Here is a 26,370-nt window from a genome sequence, read left to right on the forward strand (position 1 = left end):
AAATTCAGTTTAAATTCAATTTCTGGTTGTATCCCAGGTATTTGTGATTTTAAGTAACAGGACGCAAAGTAATATTTGAAGAGAGAAGCAGTAATAATTTTTAAGACATTTGCACTATTTATATATGTATTTGTGCGTGAGTGTGTGTGTGTGTGTGTGTGTGTTTGTTCGCCTAAAAATCGAAAAAACAAGTAAATCCGATTTCCACCAAATTTGGTATGCACATTCCTTGAAATCGGGAAGAGAGCATAGGATGGTCAAAACTCCATAAACATATTCTGAGTTTGATTCTCGGTGAGGTCGCTTTCTGTAGCTCGGAAACTCAGTTTGAGAGAAGAACGGCACCAAGCCCAGAGTTTTTCTTTTCTTTTCTTTTGAAGAAGGGGTTGCAGGAACAAGGGCCACAACCCCGTGAAATGAAACTGCCTTGGGTTCGATTCGCAATGAAAATTGCTTTTGTGGCTCGGAAGCTAAGTATCATAGAAGAAGGGATTGAGTCATGACGATGGTGTTAGTAACTCGGAAACCGAGCACCACAGAATGACGTAAAGATCGAAATTTTATTTTAGTGGAGATATTACAATAACTGGGTCACACACCCCCAAAACTGCTCTGGGTTCGAGTCTCGGTAAAGATATTTGGGTTTAGGAATGATGATAATTTTTTCTGTGATATTCAGCGATACATATCGAATGATAAGGCCTATGGTAAGCTTTCGGGCAATAAATATCGATAAGAAATTTAAGCATTCGTCGAATATCCCCACAGCAACACTGTGGGAGCTCTGCTACTAAGAAATGTAACTGATGTAGCATAAAAATCTCCTGATTGGATGTAACGGACTTGCTCCAGACATTTATCTTTCTGTTACCTAGTGACAGATCCAGGTATATCTCGTATTATTACAACCTATCCATAACCCATCAGTTGCACGCTCAACTCTTACGGCTTCTAGCTAGTTTTCCATAAACCGCGAACTTTTACTGCGCCAGTGGATTACTTAACAACGCTTTTACAATTGCAGAGTTTCATATAGCACGGACTGTGATCGTGGATAGTGAATAATTAAGAATATTTTAATACTTACTCTTGGTCAGTTTTAAGATACAATTTCAGTGGTTTATTTGATCGTAAGTTATATTATGTTGAGCGTGTAAGGCATTATATAACAGGGTACTTTGCAGTTTATAGTCTTGCTAGCATGAAACTTGTCAGGCTAAGGGAAAAACAGAGATTCAGGATGTTTGAGAGCAGGGCTCTGAGTAAAATATTTGGGCCTAAGAGGAGTGAAGTAGCAGGAGGGTGGAGAATTTATAATAAGCACCATAAATTATACCAAACATTGTTGGGGGTATGAAATTAAGGAGGATGGGATTGACGGAGCATGGTTGGAAAGTCCGAAGGAAAAAGGCCACTTAGAAGACGCATGTGTAGATGGGAGGATATAAAAATTATTATTAGTGGAATAGGGTGAGAGAACGTGGGCTGTGTTAATCTGGTTCAGGATTGGGACCGGTAGTGAGCGTGGTAATGAACCTTCTGATGTCATAAAAGACGGGGAATTTGTTGACTAGCCCAGCGTACTGCCAGCTTGACATGAAGGACTTTTCTCCATGGAGACACCACACGTTACCTAACAAATATTTGATACTCGGTAGAAGTGAAGTAACTACCAGTGACATGAAGAGTGCCATGCGACAGGCTGCGTACTGATGCATGTGACGTTTGACGCGTCAGATGGTGGCAGCTGATGGCGAACTGTGTGTGGGCTATGGAGCTAAAACGATCATCAGTCACGCTTCCAGAATTGCTTTACAGCTGTCAAATACATCGAAGAAAAAACTAATGCATACCGTAATGGGGATTCCGTGTCTATCCATTCGTCCTCCCGCATGTTTTATCTTTGAAACTAGTGAATGATTTTCTATCATATTTGTTATTAGCTTACTGTTATACACTAAATTATGTCGAGCGATTTTAATTTTGCTTCATATCGATTAAATTGTGCGTGAAGGTCGAGGCGAAGCCGTAATGTCTCTCTCTAGAAAATGTACGCATCTAGTCAAAGCTTCGTAGCATTGGAAGGTTGAAACATTGTCCCTGCTCTGATATGTTCAAACACAGATGAACTAATAAGGCTGTAACTGCGAGTCAGCTGTTACATAGCCTTGGGCGGGAGATGCCACAAGATTTCTTTCTCTCAATGCTGTCAGTGTTGCAGGGATACGGAGCGAGATGACTACGCTGTTCGTGTTCTTGGCGTTGCTCTGCACTTCACAGTGTCTCCTACAGTGCAGGGATGAACGTAATAAACCTGTAGACTGGTAAGTATACACAGTGGATGCAAATTATCTCCGAGCTTGATCTACTATAGTCGGGACGAGTCTGTGCGCTCAATATCTGTTAGAAGGAACGTGGAACCGGAATAGGGGGCTGGGAGGAGCTGCAGATAAGGGAGCATACTGCCCATACTAAAAACGTTGTTTCCCAGGGACATTACTCTTCGTTCGCTGTCTCATTTCCTGTGTGTTTGGTTTATGAGTTTGGTTTCCTTACACCCGTGGGCAAAACGCAAAAATTTGCCCCGACTTCAGTTCGTCGCAGTAAAAGGTGGGAGGAGATGAAAAGGGGCTGTCTGAGCACTTACAGTATAACTTAAAATATGAAAATTTCCGTCTTCTGGGTTGTTGCGCCGTGTAGTCTGGTAGATGTTTGCCGACGTTTCAAAGGTCATTTCCAACCAAGGGCACTCAGTGTATTTATTGCTTGTAATAATATTGTATTTCTGTATGATCTGATTTGTAGACCAGGATACACTACTGGTTCTTTCATTGTACTTTCAGGTGTGTGATCTATAAACTGCCTCGCATTAAGACCAGCAGTAACAGCTTGATCCGAAAAGGTGTAGCCTACGCATATATCACATCCAGCAATATATCCAGAGGATGGGCAATATCTGATTTATCCATTAACGATACCAAGTCAGTACCTGGCCGCATTCTTCAACCCCTGTACAACTCTTCACATATGTTTAGGGTAACTATCATTAAAATTAAAAAAATTAAATCCGTGGCGTAACAGCTCCAGAGAGCCAAAGCCGACTAGCTTGACTGCTGGCCTCACGTTCACATGCCTAAGTAGAGGTGAATGATCATCCAACCAGATATACGAGTGACGTGTGGTCAGCACGATGAACCCCCAGCCATTGCTAGTATTCATGACCGGATTACACTACCCTTTGTAGCTCCCCAATTTCCTCACGATGCTGGGTTGGCACCGGTCGAAAATCTCATGAGAAATTTCTTTCCCCGAGACTCGAACCAGCGCGCATCCTGTATCGCCGGTACGAAGCATGATGCCTCAGACCGCGCCGCAATGGCACGGGACAGGGTAACTATCATATCATACCTTATAAATTCTCCCTTGTAGGCACATCAGAACAGTGCATGAGTGCTGATAACTTTATTCATGTCTGCCTCAGGATGTAAGGGATAGGATGTGCAATAAATAATTTACATTTCATACACCAACAGGGTTGAGGTGGAATATATGCATCCTATGAAGTATAGGAAAGTTGAATTTGGAGATGTTTCCCACTCAATATTTGATGCAGTACCATTAAATTACCCATGCACCATCCTACCTTGTCTTATCATTGCAGGTAAATTCCTTGTTGTGGGTGCTGTATAATGACCAAGCACCAGATAAGACTTACAGGTCCGAACTAGGCCACACTAAAGGTGTTGTCATGGCTGAGGCTGATAAAGGCTTCTGGTTGGTGCACAGTGTTCCACACTTCCCCCCTCTACCTGACAATGTGACAAATTCAACGACTAAATTCCACAGTAATGGTTACAGCTATCCTCTCACAGGGCGTCATTACGGACAGAGTTTCCTTTGCGTCAGCCTGAATACCAGTCAGTTGGACCTTGTAGGTTTGTAATTTTTTTATTTTATTGTAGCAATTTTGTGTGATGTTAAATGTGATCTTTTACTTTGAAGGAAAAACATAAATTACAAGTTTTTGAAAAATCACAGGAAAATAATTCAATGTAAGAGAATGAAGTAAGAGGACAATTTAAGTTATTACATACCGAGAACCTTTGTGATTTGTATGGGTCATCTAGTATTGTTAGGGTAGTGAAATCTAGATGCTTACATTGCTGTGGGCTGTAACTCAGATGAGCCTAAGGAGGAATTCACACAGAATTTTGATGGGACAAACTGCTTGGAAGGTATTCATCTTGAAGATCCAAAATATATATGTTAGGATAATATTAAGACAGATCTTGGAGGAATAAACTGAGAAGGTGGATGAAACTGTCTCCCAACATGTCAGGCTTTGGTATTAATGAATAATTATTGTTTGCTTTTTATTTGTTCGCAGCCTATTGTAACTGATGTTCTTGCATGTTTTAGGTATTCAGCTAACATACAATGAACCATTTATCTATGGCTCAAATATACCTGTGAGCCTGGAAAGCAATTTTCCTCACCTCATAGCAGCTACAAGAAATGAACGAGTTAAGGTTGCCCCTTGGTTCCATCAACAGGAGATAATTTCACTTGCAGGACAGACATTTTACTCTTTTGCAAAAGCAGGAAAATTTGACAAAGGTGGGGCAAATAAACAGACATTCTTTCAAGTGCTAGGTGTTCTCATCCCTCAATGCCTTAATAAGAAATCATTGTACTCAGATTACGGTTTTGGATGAGCAGATATAAATATAGATGGAATCAGTGGATGAGATGATAAAAGTGAGTGAGAGTAAGTACTGTTGCAGGCATTTAGGAGATACCTGGTTTGATTCTTGGATGGGACCAGCTATCCTGAATTAATGTTTTTCATGGTTTCTTTCACTCCCATGAGATATATTACCTTAAAATAGGTCATGACCATCTCCATCCATATTCTGACATAACAAGTTCAATGACAAATAACTGTGGCAGATGGCACAGTGTTTTGGAATAGCAGAGTAATTAAAAACGTGATTTTTCTTCACCTTCCATACAAAATAATCTCATTGCTTTCAAGCTGACAATAGTGTTGAGAGAGATGAAAGTTTTCAAATTACCTGAAAATATTAAAATTTGAATTTTATAGAGTCTTAGACTATGGATGCCTACTTTTGTCACAGTACTTGTCAATTTTCATCAGAATATCTCAACTCTTCCTCTATTATGTGTTCTTACTTTTCTTCAAGAGGCATTTTTATAACTTTGTTCTACATTCATAAAACCCTATCTTTCGCAGAACTTTACTTTGACTGGGTAGCACCAGCATTGCAGACTAGTCTTCTAGTTGAGACGTGGCATAATGGTAGGGGCAAATTGCCATCCAGCTGCAATAGTACTTTTATGTGAGTCCAAATATATATTATATAATAGTTGCATGTTCTGATTTGTCATAAAACTAAAATCAGGTATCAGACATGGAGTTGGGGTGAAGCAGAATGGGGCAACTGCCACTAGAACAATGTAATATATTATATCATACATAAACTGCTGCTATAAATGTATCCTGATAATATAAAGTATAACATGTGACAAAAAGTTAAGTTGAGTGGCATTACTAGGATTAAAATACTTTCCATAGGAGAATTTAGGCTTTGAGGGTGTTAAAATAAGTGTCTTTTTTAATTGGATGTAATATATTGCTACAGGGTTGAAAATATTTCATCAGTGAGTCTGAATGCTGGAAATATTAATTTTAAGTCAACTGAAGACCACTCTAAGTGGGTGACAGCGTATGGAGATGATAACACAACAAAATACTGGGTTTGTATAGGAGACATCAACCGAATGGTAAGTATTTATCTATAGTTTGTTCATTATTACTTCATTCTTAATGTAAACAAACCAATTCATGTCCTTCAGCATTACATTATGATGATTGGTGCTCCAGCTCGCAGTTTGACTCAGTGTGACCAGGGCTCAGTTCAAGAAAGACTGAAGCTGATTGTGTTTTTGGTATTATAATTGTGTAATTGAGACTCAAGAGACCAGTTCCATAATTCTCATTTAAATACCACTGAATTTCAAATTCAATGTAAAATATAGAAATCAGATTCCAAATTAAGAAACCAGTTACTATTATTCAGTCAGTCTTGTACTCTGCCTTAAGTTAGCCTTTCTTACCACAAAATTAGCAACAGCCCTTGTACCTTCATACAGTATGCCTCATTGATTCAAAAAATAAGGTAGCTTATTAGGGAAATATTATCTCCATTTTTAACCGTATTCAGAACGGACTTCAGCTGTTGCCATCCTAATTTAAGTTGGGTTTAAAATTTCCTCAATTTTAAAAACTCATTTTCATAATGTTATTATACTTGTGTCTGATGTCTAGTAAGTAAGAACTGTAGCTAAATAAATATATTAGTCTTTCCTTCTTTCAGAAAAGTCAAGAGAAAAGGGGTGGTGGTACTGTCTGCGTAAATCATCCCAAACTGTGGCCAGAATACATTCAAATTGTCAGCGGTACTGATCCTTGTCCAGCTGATGTATAATTCTATTTTTTATCTTTTATGTAGCTTGTGAATTCTTTGAATTACAACAACATAAATGTTCAATGGTTACTGTTTATTTGTTTCAAAATGTAGTGATACTTTGCCTTCAGTAAGTTGAGAACATGCTCCTATGTACATAGATAAATTCTTATAGTTCAATATACACTACACTCATTTGGTAGAACAGATTGGACAAGTGTAAAGATGGCTGTCTTCTGGGTTGTAGCACCATGTAGTCTGGTAGAAGTCTACCACTTTTCAGATATTCTTGCTGCCTCCTTCATCAGGGTGATGAGTCACCCTTCTACCATTCTACACTGTGCTACAACCCAGAAGGCAGCCATCTTCAGACTCACCATCATGAAAAACTCAAATCCTGCTTGGAAAAGTGTACACTGCAGAGTACTCGAAAATTCCAAAGGTGTCCTTTTAGTTGTGTGCTATGGGTATGACATCACATTGTTGATATTACCCCTTCTGATAGGTGGCAGCATGAATAGTCCATATAGCCAGACAAATGGGAGCATGAGGGGTAATGACATCATCACAGAGGATCATGACCCACCTACAATTTTCAGCATTCATTATTTTTGTGTTACTGTTTGTAGGAAATAAAATATAAGGAGCTTGAAGTAGCCTCTAATAGAAAAATGTCCATACCATATTCCATAAAAGCCCATTCAGCTGTTCTAAAAGTTACATGTATACAGAATGATATAATGTATAATGTCAAAGTGGAGAATCATTGTCCCACCAAAACGTTTGTGCATCATCATCCATCATGTTTGTATAATTGATTTCAGTAAATTAAAAGTACCAATTTGGAGTAGCCTCTAATGCCATAATGTTCATATTAAATTTCATGCAAGTCTGTTCAGTTGTTCTAAAATTACTGTATAAGGTAGAAAAAATTATTTACGTGACCACTCAAAGGTTGCAGGATGATCCCTTCTGATCGAAGACTTAACAAGCTGACAGGCATGTTATTTGTTTATGCTGAAGCATAAAGAACACCCAAAGAAGGTAAAATAATGTTAAAGTACTAACGAAAGGTGAGTATTGATATCAGGTACCAATGTTAGAGTTCTCAAAAAGAGAACCCCTGACATGTATGAATACAAATATAAGTGGCCATGATAAACTATGTTCTTTGCCTCAGTTAATGTACCACAGTTATATTCTGGTGCCTTAATACTCACAATTAATATAGGTAACTGTGTCCTCAGATTAAAACTGATGACCTCCAAATGAATGCAGAATAATAATAATAATAATAATCCGTGGTGTAAGAGCCCTCTGAGAGCCAAAGCCGACTAGCTGGCTGCTGGCCTCACATTCACATGCCCAAGCATAGGTGAACGATCATCCAACCAGATAGGGTGATGTGCGGTCAGCACGACGAACCCCCAGCCATTGCTAGTTTTCATGAACGGATTACGCTACCCATTGTAGCTCCCCAATTTCCTCATGATGCTGGGTTGGCACCGGTCAAAAATCTCATGAGAAATTTCTTTCCCTGAGACTTGAACCAGCGCGCATTCCGTATTATCGGTCTGAAGCAAGATGCCTCAGGCCGCGTCGATACGGCGCGGGACTAAATGAATGCAGAAAGGAAGGAAAAATGACAAACAAAGATTGCTTTCAAATTGAGGAAGAATTAAAACTGCATTGTCTTCCAGCCATGTGGGGATCATTGTTCACTCTTCTGACACACCTTTCTTAATACACATCAAAGAAATTACTATAAGAAGCATGTATGAAGCGAGACACATAGGATTCATCTCTGAGCATGGCAGTGAAACGTTTTGCACTAGAATAGTCCTAGTATTGACCTTTTGTTTAGAGTTTCTATGGACCACAGAGAGGAAATTTGTTAAGTTAGAAAGTATTAAGACAGTATACCTAAAACAAGTTCTGCAAATCTTGAGATACACCCTTTTGCATGTAGCTTACACCATGTCAAAAGAGTTCACTGTTTGGGTACCTGTGGATCAACCTACTGCTTCCATGTACTGAGCCATATAACAGAATACAGGACTAAAGATGATAAAAGCAGGAGGTATGGGCATAATTCTTCGCTGCAAAAGCAGTAGCAAGTATGAACTGGATGTAGGAAAACTATAAATGATATACGGCCTCAAGATTCACAGTGCATGGCTGACATCACAAGATAGGAAAAGCAGAGTATTTAAATATCCCAGAAGAGAAGTCAGGGTATAGACTAGAATAATATAGAATTTATTTACATTCCACAGATTGTTCATAAGCCCAAGTCATGGATGTAGAGCATGTCAGCATAAATACTATTCTTGTTTCAAACACAAATATAAATTGCATGGATGACAGCAATTTACATTCACCTACAGTGTTATAGAATATGTAAATATTTTTACTCATTGATTTACTTTCAGTGAAGACGACTATGAATATAAGTTTATGTACATTTCACAATATCTTGTAGAATTTTTTGTTTTAGTTATGAATAGTAAGTGGGAATTGTATCAATTGTCAGTAGTTTGCCAACGTTATTTCATAAATCTGTTTTACTGAAATCTGGGAAGTCTTACTTTTACGTGTGTAGACGTACGAAAAACTTGAATTTATTTTCTAAGCTTATTCTTCAAATACTTTGGTATTATGTTCTCAGAGTTTGTGATCATATCATGTGTTGCTATTCAGAATTAAGTATTTAGTTACGGAGAACAAATTAAATTTGCATATATAATGAGCAGGTTCGTATTTAATTCCGAAGGCTGTTGTGATCAGTCGGTAAACGTTCAGTTGTATATCTTTCCACTTCCTGTCCTTGGCTCTGCTTGCATTATATCAGGAGATAACATCGGGCGTCTTCAACGGTAATTTCATTTTATAACTTGATTTATTGAGAAGGAGGTTTAAAAGTAGGTACAATCATGGTTAGTTTTGTTTAACAGTACTTAAGACATGTTAAATTACCTCTGCTGAGATTAGTTGCAATTTATGAACTATTATCGTGCGCAATCAATAGTACGGAAGGTTATTCGGAACTGTAGACGAAATATTTGTAAGGAAAATGTATATTCGTGTTTTAGAAAGGCATGTATAATTTTTAATAACTGCCATAATTTGTGATTTCTATTTTCCAATTTTGTAATCAAGTAGTGTAATTTCTTTATCGTGCACAGTTTTGTGTCTATCAAAGGATGTTGCGTGTGTTCGTATACTTGCTGGATTATTACATATTGAACCAGAATTGTCTTCGTTATTGCTGTATATCACAGTTTTTGAGGTTAGTCTGACTCTCATATAATGTGAAGCCCAGAAGTCGATGCTGAGTACTTAATAGGTATTTGAAACGTAGTGAGCGTTCGTTAATTCTATTCAATTTTTTGTGTAGGGAGTATTGAAGAGGAAACAGTTATAATAATTATGGGGATAGAAGTCTGTGGCATATTTACAATGTGATGCCCATGAGTTCATCTCTCTTAAGTTCGAGGTTTATTTAGTTACTAGGTAATTGTTGCAACCTGACTGGTGCTCATATAATATGCTACTGAATTAGGGTTTTATCCAGGATTGCTAGCCCCTTTTTTAAACTGTCAATGTAAATAAATACATCAGTAGTTATGTTGAGAGTGGGCATAATATTGTGAAATTCCAAATTTTAATTTAGTGGTTTATTTCAGATAATGGCAGGAGATGCACATGTAGATGAATCTCAATTGAAGGGTCTTTCTAAGTATTTTAATTCAGTTACGGCGACTGGACGAGCCAATGTGAGTATAATACACTTTTAAGATGTATGAGGTTATCACAGTTATTCTTTCCAAACATTTTGTGCAGATACAATTTGACTTCATATTTTGGTGACCAGAAGTATGCTTAAAAGAAGTCTTCTCAGTGAAGTAGCTTTCTTGCTGTAGGAAATCTTTTATGTAACATGGATTGGGGGGGAAACTGGTCATGATTGTATAAAGTGTTTTTGATGTGAAGAAGTAGACTGACTTTCTGGTGGAGGAAGACTTGTTTAGTGAGGTGGTATCCTATAAGAGAATTAAAACAGAAATGAAGTCTGGGTAGCAAGAGACTAGTACTAAAGGCTGTGGTCCATAAATTACAGTGTTGGATGGACACAGACTTCTGTATAAAGGACACAAATAAATTATTGGTTGACATAATCTTGCATGGTGAGAGATATTATTTAAAATTTTCCAGCAAATCTACACAAAACCATCCTAACATTGCAGATGTTCTGCAGAATATATGTATGATTTCTGCATTCTTTCCTGTTTTTCTTGTGTAAGATATATATTTCTTTTTACATGTCTAGGTGGCAAAAGCAACATATGCTTCAGTGGGATTGCTTATCTTATACTTCACTTTGAAGCCCAAGAAGAAGCCTGCTACAAAGTAGAAACTGGAAAACAAATTTCTGCATATTGTAGGTCCCATTAGTTATGTTCATTGTAAAAATTAGAACATTATATCTTAAGTAAAATCATGATTTCTTGTAATGCCTTTGCAAAGATTTGTTCAATATTTTGGAGAAAATTCAAAGTTGATATTGCATGGGAATTTGTATTATTTCTTTCTGTAGAATTTATGCCTTTCAATATTTTGTTGAATTATGTACATTTAATGTGTATAGATTATTGAAGTTGGAAAGCAAAAGAATTGAGAAAATAAATTTGAATGTAAATGCTTTATGTTACAATCTGGATGGAAGTAGATTATTAAAGCCAGAAATAAAAATAGATAAGATTTTCCAGGTCCTTAATGATCATCTGTAATCAGTAATACATAGCAGAAATACAGGTGTTTGGATTTGTAATGTGATCAACTGTCAATAATGTATTTTAGGTCTGCAGTAAGAAAACAGAGTATAGTTTATGGTGGTAACATTTTTGAAGGAACATACATGCTGTACAAATATAGTCAGTATTTATTTAGTACTTTATAAAGTGCTTCCCAAAAGATGCAAATATCATAAAGTATAGTGTTAAGGAAAGGCAATTTTACCATAAATTTAATATAAATTAAAATGGCATTATTATGACAATGCTTTACTATCATATGATTTCTTGTTTTTGGAAGTCTGAAACATTAGTAAAATCTCACTGGTCCAGAATGTATGAGACAGTTGATAGAATTGTGCTGCACCTATTGAAAGGTTCAGATACCTGGTTATTATGATGCAGCATCTACCTATTATTGTGAATGCTATTAACATCTTCTATGTGTACTATATTATGATCTTCTACAGTGAATATGTGCATTTTACTGACTGGATCATAATCTTTAGACAAGCGAACATGTCATAGTTTTGTCCTTGCATTCTCACTATTATTTTGCAGAGTGAGTATGTAGATTAAGAATTTCTTACTGCATTTTCAGGCCTGGCCACCAAGAAAGCAAATGGTGGGTGGAGATTGGAGTAATTAAAAAGTAAGCAGATTTATGAACAAAAATGCACAAATTGCCTTGTTCAAAATCAGAGGTGTCATTTGAAATATGTTGAAAGACAAACAGCACCAGATATGTACAGGATGTGTTAATCTTACATTGATATATAATTACAAAAAACTTGGATTGGGGATTTCAATGAAAATGGGGTCACTGCACAGTAAAGGGACACCTGTCTTGACCTTTTGTCCAGATTGACCTGCAATGAGCATAGTATTTGACAGTAAACAGCACTCGGAAATAGTCAGTGGTGTAACTGCATGATTGGAGTTAACTTTGTCCATTGTTTTTATTAATGAATTAATGGAAAATATATAAAGAGTATATTTTGTTTATTTATAAAACAAGGGTTACTTCAAGTTTAAATTCACACTCAAAGATGATAATACCTAACTGAAAATTTTACAAGCCACAAGAATAGGCATACAGTTAAATCTTAAAACAAAAACATGTAGTTGCTATCAGACATATCTAAAAATATAAATCTGAACAGGACATGGCAAGCTTTATCAAGACCATAGTACTTCATTGTAAGTGTTTAAGTCAGAGTGGTCATAGAAAAGGAGGTAACTCTGAAGTTTGTAAAGCACTTTAAGCTGATGACATCAATTAATGTAGCACGAAACAATCATATTAGTGATTTTAGTGAGCCGCTGTTAGAAAGGAACTGGGAGTGCCCTGAACGTATCACCGAAGTTCAGAGGGGAAATTAGCAACCTGTAATGCATTACTTTGAAATTAAAGTACAATGATGGGGAAGTCTGGCATTCCTTGGAATTAGTTACATTTTTCAGTGTGTATTGGTGTTAGGTGCATTTGACAATAATGAATATTCAGAGTCAATAATTTGGTACTTTGAGGTGAAAATATGTTAAATATAATATTTCTTTACACCCACATTTTTCTGAACTGAAATTACACAAAGAAACAAGATCCATTTGTATTGCAAAGAATTAATTTTTGGTTTTGGCGTAAGATATGTATAGATAATACATTGTTCAGCACAAAAATTTAAATCGCCGAACATCAAATGGGACACGAAATATTAACCTTGATAAACAGCGTTGCTTCAGACTTGTGTTCAGCATGGATAATAAACGGTTTCCTAAAATTGAACTTGAAATAACACACAAAGACTACTGCAGAAACGGAAATAAGAAAGAATAAGTACTTGCACAGAGAGGTTTCGAGGTTACATTTGGTATTTAGTTTTCAGTCATAGATAACTTACCACATCCACAGAATTTTGTATGTAATCTTTGCATTGTACGCTATGATTATTTGAGCGTGCGTTGTGGCGGTTGGAGTATGTAATAAGATTAAATATAATGAATAAAATAACGATTTCAGCGGTGATAAGAGGTTTGCGGAAAGATGTAACTATTAAGCGACAGTCCTCATTTAGGTAAGTATCATTGGTTATACTTACAGGAACTACTGAAAATTGTAATATACAAACATAACCTTCGAATTCTGCGTAACCGCCTGTGAAAATAACTTCCATGCCGATGCTGGTCATTTGGGTTATAACACCGCGGGGATGTGCAAGTAGATATAATTGGTTCGAAGTAACGTACTGTCTCTGTTATCAGGGTGTAGTCATACAAATCCCCACTGCATTATAACCCAGAATATTAAAATCTACATTTTATTTCGTGAGAGCCGTAAATCTCGTACAGTTTCGAGGTTCACAGAATGTCGAGGTCTCGCTGTTACCCATTCGTTTATCACGATTTTAAAACATTTACGAGAAGCAGTTTTGTTAATATCAATTGCTTCAGAATTTTTGGCTTGATTTTCAAGGCATATGCTACGAGAACAATTTGAAAGGTTTTGCTTATTTTTTGCTAATTCTTGGTTATATTACACCGGTTTTGATACGCAGTTAGAGCAAGTATTCATTTAAATATATTCATATTACTATACTGTAGTTAACTATAAATTACTGTCATAAGTATGTAATTTATATTTGTATTAGAAACAAGTGTTGTATTTGTGCTATGTCATGTGCCTGTGAAGTGTCAGTGGAATGTAAATAAATTCTATTAAATATATAGAGTACCAAGATAGGTTAACAAAATTTTGATGCACAGTCCTGGTCTTGTAATAAGATTTTTTCTTTTATTATTTACTGATTTTGATTGTTTAAGCAGGAGGATTGAAGCAATTATAACAAGTTGTAAGAGACTGTCATGCTTTTGTTTGGAGCCACTGTAGGAAATGAAATTTGAATTTAGAATGACCAAGTCTTATCAGGTTTAGAACTGTATGTGTCTCAATTATGAAGTAGGTGACAAACACATGTAGTAGAAGTTTTGCAAATAATGCCCATTATTGGTTTTGTGATATATCTGTTTCATTAATTAGACATAATAAAATAGAAAATAAATGTAAAACATTGAAATTAATTCATGTGTTTATTGATTTTTCTGTAATATACAATATTGGCATACCATTTCCTGTTACTTTGTTTGCATGCCTATTATTTGTAATGTAATAGCAATTGACATTTAGAACATGTAAGAATATGAAGAAGAAGACAGTCTTTTGGCATATTTTACTATGTGACTTGTAGAAATTGACCAACATTTTAGAGGTACACAGCTAACTTCTACAAGACTATATGGCGCAATTTTCCAGAATAACCATAAAACCTTACATGTAAGATCCCATGCTTACGTTTTGTTGTAATTCATATTATAAGCAGTTTCATTTCACTGCAGATTTTAGGAGTCACACAAAATATTTTAATTTTATGACATTTGTCACAGATTAAGATCTGAGTGACTAACCTAACCTAACAATGAACCAGTTTTGCAATATATTTATGATTTGGAGGTATTGGAGGGGTTATGTTCAAGTTGTGGAATTAAACTTGGAATTATTTTAGTCCAATAATTTTAAACGTGTGTTCATTGTTAAAGTTTTCATCAGGGCATTCCACATCCATATCTGTTTCCCCTCTCCTGTCCCACTATATACCATATAGGCACTTGAGGGGAGTGGAGGTATAGCTGCTACTCATTCTTAGCCTCAGTTCTAGATAAGGGTGAGTGGTTAGTGTCGTGCTGTGGCCATGCTTTACCCCTGGGAAAGGACCCGGGTACCCATTGTATAGGAGGGTGGGTGGTCCCCAGACCTGGTCTGGATGCAGAGACTAGAGGAAAATCCTGTGCCCCCATTGGGGATCGAACCCCAATTGTCAAATCCATAGTCACTACACTAACTGAGCTACTTGGCTCACTCCCATCTCCTATAATATACATTATTCCAGCAATGTATACTATAGATTCTGAAAATATAATGAATTCTTCTCGGGCTACTAGCTACTGAAGTACTTAAGTACCCTGAGGGTAAGGACAAAGATGGTTCTTAAAACATAGACTGAGGTGGAATACTTTCCTGCATACACATTTTCACAAATTGCTGTTATGTTAATATTATTTATGTTCAGTAAATAGTTTTTAGTTGCAGATGAGTGAAATATTTGTTGTTGCCTTAAGTAAGTAGGTCAGATCATAATTTTTCTTGGTTTATGGATTTACAGGATGTAACTTATTGTTTTATATCAATTGTGTTTCAGGTTAATTGAGCTTTAATTATAACAGTATTATTTTTCACGCAAGTAGCAGCACTAGTGTGAATACATTCTTTTTTAGTTAAAGTTGGTTGTGTGCATAGTCAGACAAAACAAGGTAGAGAGTATGCCAAACTAGAACGTGGACACACCATTCAGCATATTGGTTTCAATCATCAATATTTGTAGCAGTTCAGAAACACTTTTGTGGAAGTATTGGTACAATTTTCGGTTTTTTAAAATGAGCCAAGTTGACAGCAGTAATGATGGAAGTGATAGCAAAAGTGATAAATCTACACCATGTGTTGCCTTGGAGGTGGAACATACAGCTGTTGGTAAAGTAGGCATAGATTTGATTGAGACCATTCTTGGTGAAATGAAAAGCGAATTTAATCGAGAAGTGAATACCATTGAAAATGTGAGAAAAGATAAAGTTAGTAGAACAAGCAAAGGAATGACTGATGAAGAATGCTTATCAGTAAAGAATGAATCTCAGGTATCAGAAGCTGGCAAACAAAAGCAGAGTGAAGTTAAACTAGAGAGTGATCCGAATAGTAATAACCAAAGCAGTGCAGTTGTGTCTGCTGTTGGAAACACAAAAGAGAAGCAGTATGAAGTAGTTGATAGTGCAGAGATCCCAAATGTGTCTTCTAAGAATGATGGTTTATCTGGCAAGGCAAGTGGTGATCCTAAACCTCGGATTGTAATGACCTTAAAGGCAGAAGATTCTAGTGATGGGAACAGGAAAATTAAAGCCAAAGGTACACAGGGTAGCGAATCAAATGGTGAAGAAGTATGGACTTTAGTAAATCCAGAATTGGGAGGTGACACAGGTGGTAGTGATACATTTGCTGCACCTTCAACAACTGCTTCTGGTCTAACATCAGGGAAACGTTCATTGAGAAGCCAGATGGCAGCTGCTGCTGCTGCTGCTGCTGCTAAGGCTACTGTCGAAGAATCAGCAGGTGTGAAGCGTTCTGCACGACGACGCTCAAAAGACTCTCCAAGGGAATCAGTATTACAAAGTGCTATTGCTCGCAAGGAGAAGTCATTTAGTAACTTGGGCCAGGGTGAAGATAAAATTAGTGCTGCACGGAATTTAAAGGTGTCATTACATCGCTCTCCTCGTCTTAGTCCCACTGAGAAGAACCAGGCTGCAGGGTTGACACGAACTTCAAAGTCACCTGCAAAAGCATCACTGCCTCCATCTAAGTCTGCAAGACTTTCTCAGCAGAATTTACATAATGATCATATTTCTACAAAATCTGGTAAGTCCGAAGATATTGCAAGTCTGACTGCAAATTCAGTTACCAAATCATCTGTAGCAGGAAATAAGTCATCTCACTCCTCTACAAGTAGGGCTGAAAGTGGTGTGAAAACAACATTGAAATCTCAGAGTCAAGTTCCGAGCAGTAATGCTCAAACATATACAAAAACTGGAAAGCGTCGTTACCGTCCATATAAAGGTCTCAGGTACTCATTTACTGGGAATAATGTTAGGAGAGCAAAGCCACCTCGTCGTCAGATTAAGGAATCCAATAGTAACAGTAATGTGGCTGGCACAGAGAAGAAATCCTCGGAACCTGAAGAAACAAATGAGATGATGGTGTTGCCTGATAAGCAGCCTGTGACAGTTGTTCAGTCTCAGCAAGAGCAGTTAGCATGTGCCGACCCCATTGCCAAGAGTCATGCTGCCGAGTTTCCCAGTGCTGATCTCTGTGGTGAGTATGACCATAGTTTATAAATGTAAAAGTATGTATGGGATGCAGCAGTTTCCAAATTGTCAGGCAGATCTCACCCCAGTGGTATAGATGGTTGTGGGTATCTCTGACATGGTGTTTTGACACATTCATGTTTCCAAAGTATTTGATTTAGAAAAAATTAATTGAAACATACATTGATGTATATTAAAGTTATCTCTGATACTACTTTAGTGTTATAAATGTTTGCAAATTAAAATATTTACAAAGCTGTGTTTGCTGATACTATCCTTGAAATATCAGCCTCTGGCATTATCGTTTCTTTCATATATCATATTAAATATTTAATATAGTTTGTTTATCATTCATAAGGGGAGGACCTAAGACTTACATAGTTTAAATCTGCTGTTCGTATTCAAGCAGGCAGTCGCAGTGGCAGCCCTGTAATGGCTGAAGCATGTCAGACTATATCGCAGAAGAGAAAACTGCAACCAGATGATGATGGTGATGGTGGTGATGACGTGGAAGGTGAGTCATGTGCAATAAATTTTTCTTTAAATCCAAGGGCTGTTTAACTCATTTGGTTAGAAGCATCTGTGGAGGTGAAGTCTGAAGGTTTCTGATGATGGTGCATTATAATCCACAATATTGTGACTTTATTTTATACTTCAAATGTTAGATAAGGCTAAGAAAATGGATTTACAGATTATATTTGGAAGTGTTGATACAATGAGGTGTGGTTTGGTTGATTGGTTTTAATTTCTGTCAGTGACAAATTTTTCTTCTATACCATATTGAGAATAGTTAAGGGTCTGACCAGCCTCCCATCCAGTGTATATAGCAGTGTTCTGGAGGTGGTTTGCTGCAATACTTTGTCTTTTGTAATTAGAATTCATAGTGCTCACATTCATACAGGCTCATCGTTGATAGTTTTGTTCAATATGAATTATGTTTTGTTTTCATATGCCTGTACACTTACAGGGCAAGGATTATTTTGGCCATGTATAGTTTTGTACCCATATCTTAGGCAAAATTTTGTGGTGTGCTGATTTGTGTCTTTAACAAATTAAGGTGTGCTGTAGGTAAAAAATGGTTGTAGAACTCTGGTATATAGGATGTTTCTTCTAATGAGATAAGGTAACTGACTACTCATCTTTATCCAGTGCTGGATTTAAGAATCATGATGTCCCTTAATCCATGTCAGTAGTTTAGTTTGTATCTATAATGATCATTCTGAGTCATTACCTGAGACGTCTCGTGCAGGAAGAATAAAATATCTCAAGTTTCCAGAACATTGCATTGTCCTTCACTGATATCAAAATATGGGTTGATAAGTACTGATGATACATGTAGAAGAATACATTTGAAAAGAAAATGAAAAATATGATAATAGAAATAAAACAGTTTCAGTCAAAGGGATATAGCAAACAAATGTAAATAATTGCAAGAATTCTGAAGTGTGGGTTGGCATTAAATCTGCTTACATGTGGATAGCAAATTTAAAGTGTCAATGTTTGTAACATTATTACTTTTTTTCAGACACCAATTTGTATAAAATCTTTCAGTTTTAGAGAATGAGAATTTTTAGTGGAGCTGCACAGTGATACATTCATCAGAGAGAAAATTGTCATATGTAGACTTTTTAATTTTTGCTGGTTGTCATTGTGGTTTTCAGAAATATTGTCTCCTTCTTGCCATTGATGAACTAACAGGGGCCAGTGATGATGTGAGGAGGCTAATAGGTTTAAGTAGTATTTCTAGAGCTGTGGTCATGTTAAAAACTTGTTTTCTGATTTTGTGTGCCTTTGAATGTAGTTGTATTTGCAGAGGATGGGAGCAAGCGTAGCCGTCTCAACAATGTTCCTTCTCCAAGCCCAGCAGACAGCAGTCAAGGACCCGCAAAACCTGAATCTACTGCTATTTCAAGTGGGGTAAGTTACAGCACGTGGTGGTTTCAGTGGTTTGGGACCTAAAATGTATCAGACAGACAGATTTTGTGAGATTTCGAGTTCTCTCGGCAGCAAGTATTAAGCTGGCTGTCTTCTGGGTTGTAGTTTTATGTAGTCTGCTGGAAGTTTACCTGTGTTTTAGAGGTACATGCTGCCTGTATCATCAAAGTGATGAACCTATTGATGGAGGCAGCAAGAACTTCTGAAACATTGATGATCTTTCACCAGACTGCACAGTACTACAACCCAGTACCACATTTAGTTGCAGAGTCAGTTGTGTAAGACCCGTGGTTAACGTGAGAGCTATCAGCAGTATTAGTGACAGACAAAGAGTTGAGAGAACTAGGAGACATGAAATGGGTGGGTAGTTTTGGGCTGAATGATTTTCTCTTGGTGTACAGAAACTATTTAGAGATGCAGTATATTTTATGAAGAGTTGGATCCAAGGTGGTGTGACATGTCATCTTTGAGTGTGTCAGAAGGTAGTGGATTCAAGCTTAATGTACCTTGTTTCTTAGTTTAGGAAGAAGGTTTGTTAATGGTAGGCTCAATTGCTTATTGTATGTATCTGTTGGCTCATTGAACAAATAAACTAAAACTTATATTTTTGTCTCATTTATTACACACTGTAGCAACTTGACTCAGTCTTATGGAATCTTATAGCAGCTCTTCCTCAGCTGTAGATACAGTAGTTATACTGTTGTAACTCAGTTGCCAAAGCCTTGTTTTTAAAAGCAGTGTGCACTGCATGAATTTGAGTTTGGCATTATTGTAGGAGAGGCTTAATGTTATATGTTGTATTTCTTACAAAGGATATGTATGACACTGAAAAACACATTTTAACTTCTGAATACTGCCCGATGTTTTGTACATGAGGCCTATACATGGTATGTTGTCATGCAATGTCTGTAGTATATCAGTAATGCGTTTCCTCCAATGGAATCAGCTGGCCGTAGTCAGATGGGATACAATTGGGCAGTTGATAGATTTATATAGTTCTGCTCCTCTGTTTCAAAAGACTGCAACATGTTCTGCTTAACTGCTTGCAGGCTGGTACTGCAGCACTGTGTTGTTGTCAGACTAAGTCACAGCTGTTTGTATCTACTCGTGGTCAGAATGGTGCTGCCGGTGAATTGTATTGCCAAGCTATTGATACATTGGATGATCGGCTGGTTGGTTGTTGTAATGCTGTCACTGCCCAGGACACAAGGCTCTCACGACCAAGTCACAGAGTACCATACCTGATTTTGTGTGATGTTCATATGCAGAGGTTATTTAGACATAACTGTTGTCCAGGCTGTGGAGTTTTTTGCACTCAGGTATTTAAATGATTTTATTTTATTTTTTATGTTCTTGGGTGAATATGGAATAGGTAGATTTCATGTGTGGAATGTTGTTAGAATGGATTGTCTGAGCCAGTGTTTTCCAGACTTGTTTTTACTGATACCAAAAATTCACAAATGACAGGTATGATGATCTTTACCCTTAGTATTTAGGAACTTTTCAGCATTATAAAGATGATCTTTTATAACTCTGGTAATGATCTATGATCTTGATTTGTATTATAACCTGAAGATAGATCCACCGGTCAAAATAATTCTTGTGTAGGTGATACATATGCATCCCCCCCCCCCCCCCCCCTTCTATGACTCTTTATTTCATGATTCTTGTAAGGTCTTTTAGCTACAATTTTGTATGCATTTCTCATTTTCCATATGTGTGCCACATGACCCTCTGATCTCATACCCCTTCAGAAATGTATTGTGAGTAAACTAAAGAAGATACAGAAACCAGTGTTACATTTTTAGAAAGAATAAGTCAAAAAGTAATTGCAAATTGTTTGTGTTTTGACTGCTGGTATGGGACCTGGCATTGTCATGCAGCACAAACACTGCCCATTTGTCTTTCAACTACTGCTGGGTTTTTGGATAAAGATGTGTGAGCCCCTGCACAGCAGTGGATTCCCTAACAATGATGACTTGAAGAGCGATATCCGCAAGTTGACGTATGCTATCCCAAAAGACTGGTTTGCAGCTTCCGTCAGGAGAAAGTTACCAGGAAGATAGCAGTGGTAGATTGACCTCAATGGGGTGTATGTTGAGTCTGCTAAAGTGTGATCGTGTGGCTGTCATCACCTTGCAGCCTTCATTCCAGTTGAGCCCCAATTATTTCTGAATAACTCTTGTATTATAATGAGTAATTAAGTTGGAAGAAAGAGAACCAATTAAATCAATATACAGTACAAAGGAAAATAAACAAGAAATGAAAAGAGGAAAGGTTGACATTAATAACTTTATTGGTAGAAATTTTTGCTGAGGTTTGGTTTTCCTCTTTTTTATTTTAGCAGTGATTCAGTGAAACTGAAAAGTGGGTCTTAATGGAATATTTCTGTCAATTTATGAATTGTTTGTAAACAGAGAAGTGGTACTATGTTTGGCCAAGAGGAATGGTTGCTTCTTGATGTTATAGGGGAAGTTTGTACAGTGTGCATCAGCTCACTGGTATCACCGTGACTGCCAGCTGACAGTTGACTCAGCATCTGCTTGTCCTCACTGTGGTCTTAATTCTCCTAATACAGATGTGATGCTCACTATGAGGTCAGGCAAGAACCCTGTGTTCTTGCCACAGCAGAAGCCACCTAAGAAAGTGTAAGTAACTTCACTGATGATATATTGTGTCTACTTTATGAATGATTTTTGCATAAAGTCTGTGTAGGGGAGAACAGAGCTGTCTGCGTGCAAGTTTAATCTATGAAACTACTTACTAACTTTATACTCTTTTTTTGGTTGGTATCTGCATTGGTGTTCTGGAATGACCTATTCATGCCTCTACTGATTTCAGACAAGTTTAGAAGCCATTTTCGAAGAGGACGCACCTGCAGGGCATGTTTGTTGCTTTAAGTTTTTTGATTTGACACTTTACAAAGATATTTTTTTTTCTTTTTATTATTTTATGTTGGATCCAGTCTGTTTGTTTATACAGGATTATTCAATGATCTTTGTGGTTGAAACTTGAATATCTGACTTGTCAAGAATTTTCGTTTAAACTCAGAGCAGTGTTCTGCAACCAGCGTACCACAAGGTTACAGGTGTGCTGTGCATTTTTATAAGAAATTATGTATTTGAATGTTATAGTTTGGAAAAAGGAATCGCTTATGTTTCGTAGTAAGAAATTCATAACACACACACACTCAGGTTCATCATTAATAGTTTTATTCAACATGTGTTTTGATTTGGTTTAATGTGTCTGCATTCTTAAAGGACAAGGATTTATATGTAGGTACATATTTTTGGCCATCTATAGTTTTCATGCCCCCTTTTTATGAGGCAGAATCTTGTATCATGGACAGTTAGGGGCATGCCACAGGTGAAAAAGTTTGTGGAGCACCAGAGCACCATGCTTTAAAAGAAGAATTCCTGCCTGTACTGAGTATTAATCCCACTTGTCCAGCCTGTATCTGAGTCATTCTGAAGTATTGGTAACCGTGCACATTTTTTGGTTGGCGGTTTAAAGATTCATTGTCTTTGCTCTTGGATTTTGTAGGCCATCTGCAAAGATGACTTTCAGCACCAGCAGGGCAGGAGCAAAGACTGAAGAGATGATTCTGAAAGAACCAACACCTCCACTAGTGCCACCAGCAATGCTGACTTCACAGTTTCCTTCTACAGGATTGGACAAGGACAAGTTAGCCGAGTTGTTGAGTGTTGCTTGCAGCATGTGCAAACCCACTACCCCTGCTTCCAGGTCTGTCCTTTTATGTTTTGCTTGCGCTAGTAGCACTCCGTGATGCAGCCATTTTCAAGGAGGTGAGGAATTCTTGGGATAGAGAGCACATGCTGTTATATTAATTTATAATTTTAATCAACGTTCCTTGATTAACTTAATTACTTACAAAGAAAACTTTGTAAAAGTGTCAGAATTTTTAATGTACGTTTAAAAAAGGGGGAAATGACAGTACCAAAGCTTCAATACAGAACTTTTATACAGATTATTGGCATTCAATTTATTTATTTTTCTGTTTCTTTGTTGGCAGTTTGCTAAGTAGTTTTGAGAGGATCAGTACAGTGCAGTTCTATCTAAAAATATGGTTGCTGATGTGTTTATAATTATTTAATTATTTGTGGTTTATTAAATTATGTCAGTAGCTCAGGCTGTATAGCATTGAACCCGGAACCTCCCAAATACAAAACAGAGTGCTTAGCATTTAGCTGTGACATTTGTCTGATATGGCTGCTGTGACCTGTATTAATAGTGGTGTCCCATTGCTTCACATTCAGTACATTTTATGTCTTTGTTTTCATTTGATGCTTGTTATTCAACATTCCATCACTTCTGTTGTTATGTGATATTTGTGATGTAATGTATGCAGTGAAACCTGAATATAATTGACATGTGGTGTTGGCATTTATTTGCTTGCTTTCCGTGTGAAGCTTATTTTGAATAGTTGCATATCGTCAGTTGTTACACAATGTAGGATAGAGCAGTTGTGGTACACAAGTTTGGAAAAAGCATAGATCATGCTGCACTAATAGGCTAAGGTGTCTTGAAAGATAATTTTATACGTTTTGTTAATATGATTAGTATTTGGCAGTACCTATCACTGTGAGCAACTTGCAGCTAATCAAGAACATCAAACGAGGACATGTCTAAATGTTGAACACTTGGACAGATGCTTGTGAATCGCAACAAAATGGAAATTAAACCTGAAATCTAAAGATTGCTCAATCATTAACAGTAGCATTTTGATAATGCCTGATTCTGGTAAGGAAAGGTACTGAGTAATATGTGAACCTGGTTGTAATAGTAAGTTTGTACCAATTTTAGTAAATTACCATAAAATTTCAGCAAATTGATTTCATTTATAATCTTGCTTCCTGCATATTGTTGAACAAGGGTGAATGTGGACCTAGATGTGGAAAAGGTTGAGAACCCCTGTTTGAGAAGGTTTAAAGATGATACTGAATTCATTTTCATCAGTTGCTAGTACAGATTAACATGGCTTAGAATCCAGGTAGCTTGACAGCATGTAGATTTGTTGGAGGAAACAAAAAGTACTTGGCACATTTTTGTGAGAACTCACCTTAAGAGGTTACTTTAAATACTAAGGAGATAGAAGGTTAATATTTTAATAAAATTGGAGTAATTGGTTGTGAGGATATGAGCTGGACTGAATTGTCATAAACATGATAAATTATTTTGGACATTGTCCATAAGATCATGTAGGGTTTGGATGTTCATGACCTAAAAAACTTAGAAATATGCATGCAAATATGCCCTCAAAAATAGCGAAATATGACCCATAAAAGACAAAATATGACCTAATTTGTTATGAAAAAATATTCGCTAAAATTTATAAAGAGCGTTTTGTATTTCTATCATGTTATTTATTTACATATGCATGTACAACTATTACATTACTTGATTTCCTAGCAATTTTAATCAAAAACTTCAGTCGCTTTAAGTTGTAAATGCCTCGTTTTGGATCAGCATCAGATGTTGAGTATACGTGCTCCTATAAAAATAGGATAAATTTTAAGAAAGAGCCTTTCATGCATTTCAAATTCATTAATTACAAATAAATTAACAAAATTCAAAATATTAAGTACCTTTCTTCATTCTCCTTTCTTTGCAGCATTACAATATATAACGATTTGCATTTTCAAGGTCTCAAATGAAAATCTTACATGTCGCACAATATGGTCTTGTAACTTGAGACATAACAAACGTTTCATGGCATTATCGAAAAGTACAACGATAAAGGAGTGGTTTATCGTATCAAGAAGGAATAAGTCACCAGGGAGATTAGCAAAGAGAGTGCCAATAACGACATTTGCTACATGTCTGCTGCAGACATCCGTTGTTTCATCAACAGAAACCCAAATCTTATTGTCGCCCACAGTACATGTAATTATTTTCAGAACATCTTCACAATCGGCAGGTACACAGTTTTTACTTAGTGTTGATTCGTCTGGAATTAACTGAGTCATGTATTTCATTAAGAAAAATTGAACTGCTCATTGTTCACTTTGTTCAGTTGGCAGACACCATCATTTCACATAGGGATTCACTGTAAGTGTCTGAGAAATGTAGTTACAAGTAGAATTTTATACCCAAAATATGAATTTTATCCTCAAAATATAACCAAAATATGCATTTAACTACAAATATGACCAAACACATAAAAATGACCTAAATATGCATTTATATGCAAAATAAAAACAACATAATTGTGATAAGGATAACCCAGTTAGTGTTTAATTTCAGTTTAGAATGAAAATAGAAGCCTCAACAAAAATATGACATGTCATGAACATCCGAACCCTAGTCATAATTTTTTTCAAACATAAAGTTGAGAAAATGTATATGTTTCTGTTATTAGTTATTGGGGGGGGGGGGGGGAAGTTCCTGTTTAATTGGACCAATTGATGATTATTTTAATGAGTTCAGTTTCATGGAATTTTAATGCTTTTTGTTTCTGTATTTTAGTTGGGCTGGTCCAGTGTTTGCTTTTATGGTAAAAGCTTGCTTTCTTTCTGTGAATTCTACTTAAATATTTTGTAAAAATTTTGAAAGTAGGTGATGAGAAAATATTGATTATTATTATTATCTCTGAAGTTTGTGACTAAATGTTATATCTGCCACTAGAAAGCTGCCTCTATTTATTTTATTTTTTAAATGTTGTAGTACAACATTGTTCTCATGTAATGTACTATGATTCTTTTTGTAAGTCCTCCATTTTTTGGGTTTACTCATTGTGATGTTCAAATGCATAGTTCCACAGAGAAATGGTTATGTAGGGTTTCTACCATACATTGATCCCATGAATTTTAGAGATAATGCTTATCCCAAGTGAAACCTACTATTTGGACATTTGCAGTACAAAAAGATTATATTGATATGGCTGTGGCGAGTCTGTGTTCTGTCTGAATGCCTAAGATTAAAGCACTTATGAACACCTTTTGTTTCTTGTGTTTAGGTATTCAATGAAAAGTTTGTATCAAGCTGCAAAATCTGGAAATGCAGAAAAATTGATTCACATATTGGGTGAGTATTGTGTAATTGATAAGTTAGAATTATCTTTAGTGTCTTTGGTTGGCAGGTTTCTGTTCATTATTTTGCTTGAAGAAAAATAAGTACAGAAATTATATTTAGGAATGTGAAGCTTTGTAACTTGAGGAAATATAATGAAGTAA

The 26,370-nt window shown here is 36.5% G+C and overlaps 3 protein-coding genes across 13 annotated transcripts in view; all 3 read left to right on the forward strand.

Annotated features, from left to right (window-relative positions):
• Window positions 1-140: 140 nt before the first annotated feature.
• DNaseII (deoxyribonuclease II) lies at window positions 141-6,572 on the forward strand. Of its 2 annotated transcripts, none has more exons than XM_022077999.2 (7): window positions 141-2,324; window positions 2,844-3,036; window positions 3,662-3,935; window positions 4,420-4,617; window positions 5,255-5,360; window positions 5,664-5,805; window positions 6,383-6,572. In XM_022077999.2, exons 1-7 carry the CDS (start codon window positions 2,236-2,238, stop codon window positions 6,485-6,487), a joined length of 1,107 nt encoding a protein of 368 aa, XP_021933691.2. In that variant the 5' UTR covers window positions 141-2,235; the 3' UTR covers window positions 6,488-6,572. The 2 variants fall into 2 exon arrangements, with proteins under 2 accessions (XP_021933691.2, XP_021933690.2); XM_022077998.2 differs by having other exon boundaries at window positions 6,399-6,572.
• A 2,652-nt stretch (window positions 6,573-9,224) lies between these two features.
• Neb-cGP (ATP synthase membrane subunit K, mitochondrial) lies at window positions 9,225-11,206 on the forward strand. 5 transcript variants are annotated; one of them, XM_087350440.1, is made up of 3 exons: window positions 9,225-9,364; window positions 10,175-10,264; window positions 10,819-11,206. In XM_087350440.1, the coding sequence occupies exons 2-3, from the start codon at window positions 10,178-10,180 to the stop codon at window positions 10,900-10,902; spliced, it is 171 nt and encodes a 56-aa protein (XP_087206566.1). In that variant the 5' UTR covers window positions 9,225-9,364; window positions 10,175-10,177; the 3' UTR covers window positions 10,903-11,206. The 5 variants fall into 5 exon arrangements, with proteins under 5 accessions (XP_087206566.1, XP_087206567.1, XP_087206561.1 ...); XM_087350441.1 differs by having other exon boundaries at window positions 9,256-9,409; XM_087350435.1 differs by having other exon boundaries at window positions 9,310-9,424.
• A 200-nt stretch (window positions 11,207-11,406) lies between these two features.
• The window catches only part of G9a (histone-lysine N-methyltransferase G9a), a 33,017-nt gene continuing 18,053 nt past the window's right edge, over window positions 11,407-26,370 (forward strand). For 2 of the 6 annotated variants that reach the window (XM_087350412.1, XM_087350430.1), the window contains exons 1-8: window positions 11,407-13,356; window positions 15,535-17,249; window positions 17,649-17,756; window positions 19,044-19,159; window positions 20,227-20,496; window positions 21,647-21,825; window positions 22,721-22,921; window positions 26,154-26,221. In XM_087350412.1, coding sequence (XP_087206538.1) covers window positions 15,770-17,249; window positions 17,649-17,756; window positions 19,044-19,159; window positions 20,227-20,496; window positions 21,647-21,825; window positions 22,721-22,921; window positions 26,154-26,221 — 2,422 coding nt within the window. In that variant the 5' untranslated portion in view covers window positions 11,407-13,356; window positions 15,535-15,769. The remainder of the gene's footprint in view (window positions 13,357-15,534; window positions 17,250-17,648; window positions 17,757-19,043; window positions 19,160-20,226; window positions 20,497-21,646; window positions 21,826-22,720; window positions 22,922-26,153; window positions 26,222-26,370) is intronic. The other 4 variants (XM_022077985.2, XM_087350417.1, XM_087350414.1 and 1 more) reach the window with 4 other exon arrangements.

The sequence above is a fragment of the Zootermopsis nevadensis genome, unplaced genomic scaffold, assembly GCF_977971745.1.
Source record: "Zootermopsis nevadensis isolate Lab colony 2312 unplaced genomic scaffold, Znev_1.0 Znev_ptg000002l, whole genome shotgun sequence".
NCBI classification, from domain to species: domain Eukaryota; kingdom Metazoa; phylum Arthropoda; class Insecta; order Blattodea; family Termopsidae; genus Zootermopsis; species Zootermopsis nevadensis.

Bases quoted from the DNA above. Each gene is read 5' to 3' on its own strand.
- Neb-cGP (XM_087350435.1), top strand. The intron at 10,265-10,818 runs GTGAGTATAATA...TTACATGTCTAG, and splicing joins CGGCGACTGGACGAGCCAAT to GTGGCAAAAGCAACATATGC.
- DNaseII (XM_022077998.2), top strand. From the start codon at position 2,236: ATGACTACGCTGTTCGTGTTCTTGGCGTTGCTCTGCACTTCACAGTGT. The intron at 3,037-3,661 runs GTAACTATCATT...TTATCATTGCAG, and splicing joins ACTCTTCACATATGTTTAGG to GTAAATTCCTTGTTGTGGGT. The intron at 5,361-5,663 runs GTGAGTCCAAAT...ATATTGCTACAG, and splicing joins AGCTGCAATAGTACTTTTAT to GGTTGAAAATATTTCATCAG.